Genomic DNA, 4,048 nt, shown 5'->3' on the forward strand with positions numbered 1-4,048 from the left:
ACTAACCACAGCTGCTACACTAACTACAGCTACTACAGCAACTACAGCAACTACAGCAACTACATCAACTACACCAACTACACTAACTACAGCAACTACGGCAACTACAGCAATTACATCAACTACACCAACTACACCAACTACACTAACTACAGCAACTACAGAAACTACACCTACTACACCAACTACACCAACTACACCAACTACAGCAACTACAGAAACTACAGCTACTACACCAACTACAGCAACTACACCAACTACACCAACTACAGCAACTACACCAACTACACCAACTACATTAACTACACCAACTACACTAACTACACCAACTACACCAACTACACCAACTACATCAACTACATTAACTACACCAACTACAGCAACTACAGCAACTACACTAACTACACCAACTACATTAACTACACCAACTACACCAACTAGAGCAACTACATCAACTACAGCAACTACAGCAACTATGCTAACTACACCAACTACAGCTACTACACCAACTACACTAACTACACTCACTACAGCTGCTACACTAACTACAGCTACTTCAGCAACTACAGCAACTACATCAACTACAGCAACTACACTAACTACAGCAACTACGGCAACTACACCAACTACATCAACTACACCAACTACACCAACTACACTAACTACACCAACTACAGAAACTACACCTACTACAGCAACTACAGCAACTACATTAACTACACCAACTACACCAACTACACCAACTACAGCAACTACACTAACTACAGCAACTACAGAAACTACAGCTACTACACCAACTACACCAACTACACCAACTACACCAACTACAGCAACTACACCAACTACAGCTACTACACCAACTACACTAACTACACCAACTACAGCTACTACACTAACTACAGCTACTACACCAACTACACCAACTACACCAACTACAGCAACTACAGCTACTACACCAACTACAGCTACTACACCAACTACACTAACTACACCAACTACACTAACTACACCAACTACATTAACTACAGCAACTACAGCTACTACACCAACTACACCAACTACAGCAACTACAGCAACTACAGGAACTACACCAACTACAGCTACTACACCAACTACATCAACTACACCAACTACACCAAGTACACCAACTACAGCAACTACAGCAACTACAGCAACTACAGCAACTACACTAACTACACCAACTACAGCTGCTACACCAACTACACGTACTACACCCACTACAGCTACTACACTAACTGCAGCTACTACACTAACTACACCAACTACAGCAACTACAGCTACTACACCAACTACAGCTACTACACCAACTACACTAACTATACCAACTACACTAACTACACCAACTACATTAACTACAGCAACTACAGCTACTACGCCAACTACACCAACTACAGCAACTACAGCTACTACACCAACTACAGCTAATACACCTACTACACTAACTACACCAACTACACTAACTACACCAACTACATTAACTACAGCAACTACAGCTACTACACCAACTACACCAACTACAGCAACTACAGCTACTACACCAACTACAGCTACTACACCAACTACAGCTAGTACACCAACTATAGCTACTACACCAACTACAGCAACTACAGCTATTACATCAGCATTCTCATAGTGGGCTTAGTGGTCACTTAATGTCTCTATATTCGTGACGGTGATCATGAACCCATTACCCATTACCCAACTTTCTATTGCCTTGTTTTACAAAGATACTGCTGGAAAGATGAATGTAGTGAGCCCCTTGGCTGCAGACGATGAAGCAAACCTTGGATTAAAGGCTCGCTGTGAGTTTACCAAAGAGGGTCATACCGTGGATATGATGGGACCCATTCACAGTGATATATTCTTTCAAGACCGGTTGATGCTCAATGGAGTTAATTTAAGAATCAAACTAAACCGAGCCAAGAATATGTTTTGTCTTGTGTCCTCAGCAGCCGGAGCTAATTTAAAGTGGTTATCACAGAAGCCATCTTGTTTGTACGCAGAGTCAAGGTAGCCTCTTCTATCATTCTAGGCCATGCAGCTGGGCTAAAACACTCCAGCGCCAACTACCCCATTCGCAGAATCGACTGTAAAGTACTCTCTATTCCAAGAGGATTTAGCGGTTTTAACCCTGACAACATCTTTTTGGGTCAAATTCCCAAGTGCATAGTATTGGGATTAGTGGACACAGAGGCTTACAATGGGAGTTATCGTACCAACCCCTTCTACTTCAAACACCACAACTTAACTCAAGTGGGTGTGTACGTGGACGGAGAACAAATTCCCCGAAAACCTTTGTTCCTGAATTTTGACGCCGCTGGTGGTCAAAATGTGATAGCCGGTTATCAAAGTCTTTTCTCTGGTATTGGAAAGATTTCCCAAGATGTGGGCAGTCAGATAAATAGAAGTGATTACGGCTCTGGTTACACTTTATTTGCATTTGATTTGACCCCAGATCACTGCCCGGGAGATCATTTTGAGGTCATAAAACAAGGAAACCTGCGCTTGGAGCTTCATTTCTCGGAAGCACTCGCCAACACGGTTAACCTTATCGTCTACGCTGAATTTCAAAACGTGATTGAGTTCGACGCAAACCGAAACGTTCTTTACGACTACACAAACTACAATGGACACCATTCAACTGACTCTTATTTTGAGAAAGGATAAATTTACACGAGGTGTGTTTCAAGGCGTGTATCCCTCAGACAAGCTGCCTGCAAGTGTTTCGCAATACCCAGCCCTATACATCGCCAATGTGGATACGAGTGACAAGCCAGGTTCGCATTGGGTGGCGTTTTATTTCACCAAGGAGCAAGAGGGAGAATTTTTCGATTCTTACGGAGCACCTCCCAGCAAATATTCAGGAACATTTACTAGCTTTTTAAACAACAATTCTAACCAGTGGATTTTTAATACTGTGACATTACAGAGCATCTATTCCAAAGTGTGCGGACATTACTGTTTGTATTTTGCTTTATATGGTATTCGGCAAATAAGTATGAGTACTATTGTGCATCGTTTTTCTAATAACACACGTAAAAATAATAGTCTTGTCAAGCGATTTATTGAAAAACATTTTCCTATAAGTCTTCCGAAATATCGCACTGATGTAAACAAGCAAAGAGCACAAGCACAGCCAGCACAACGTTCAATAAACAAACACCTTGTAATTTCTTTTCAACGTCTTTTATTGAATGAAGAAAATAAAGAGATGATTTACAATAATAATAACAATAATAATAATAATAATAATAATAATAATAATAATAATAATAATGTCTCTTGTGGTGATTTATAACCGTAACCAGCGCACAGCCTCAGGGCGCGGACTCGCGTTTCTTCGCCGCTACTTTTTCACGGGAGAAACCGTCACAGGTGGGCTAAGTAGCCAACGGGAAGGACTGTTAGGGGTTTCGTCTCTCACCCTTGCTTTAAATTCTCGAATAGCACTTTGCCTCTGTGGATTACGCACTAGATTTTCCGGGACATTCATTCGCGCCAGACCCCTCGCGAACACCGACCATCCTGCTGGTTCAAATCCTTTGCGGTGGCGCAATGTGTCGTTGACTAGGTCCACCAGATGAGAGCCTGGAATGGGTTTGGTTTCATACAACAGCTCTCCTTTATCATTCCAATGCAAGACATCTTGATGCTCTTTTATCTTATCTAACAATTGTCTAGCCCCGGCTTGGTAAATTTTGGGTACACTTTTCATGACTTCCCGCTCTACAGCTGATGAAATAGCTTTTCCTGGCGCAGGTTCTTCCGTCGGTTGCTCATTCTCTTCGGATTTAGGTGTTTCTACTGTTTTGGGGGTTGATATTTTCACATGAAGAGGTTGACCTTTTCGCTGATCGTAATAAGTCAAGTACCGCTGCAACACTTGATTGTAAAGCCTAGCTTTTTGTTCATCATCAAGTTCTTTACTGGATAAAATATCGGTCATTTCACTATCCAAGTTTCTCAGAGTTTGTGTGACGGGTGGGGTTAAAATCTGCTGGCGTTGCCATAATCTTTCCAAGGTGTT

At 41.9% G+C, this 4,048-nt stretch overlaps 1 protein-coding gene across 1 annotated transcript; it reads left to right on the forward strand.

Moving 5' to 3' along the window:
- The first annotated feature begins 1,699 nt into the window (after window positions 1-1,699).
- On the forward strand, window positions 1,700-2,688 carry LOC140937912 (uncharacterized protein F54H12.2-like). The gene is made up of 2 exons (XM_073387480.1): window positions 1,700-2,012; window positions 2,054-2,688. The coding sequence occupies exons 1-2, from the start codon at window positions 1,700-1,702 to the stop codon at window positions 2,686-2,688; spliced, it is 948 nt and encodes a 315-aa protein (XP_073243581.1).
- The last annotated feature ends 1,360 nt before the right edge of the window (window positions 2,689-4,048 follow it).

The sequence above is a fragment of the Porites lutea genome, chromosome 5 (assembly GCF_958299795.1).
Source record: "Porites lutea chromosome 5, jaPorLute2.1, whole genome shotgun sequence".
In the NCBI taxonomy this organism is placed as follows: domain Eukaryota; kingdom Metazoa; phylum Cnidaria; class Anthozoa; order Scleractinia; family Poritidae; genus Porites; species Porites lutea.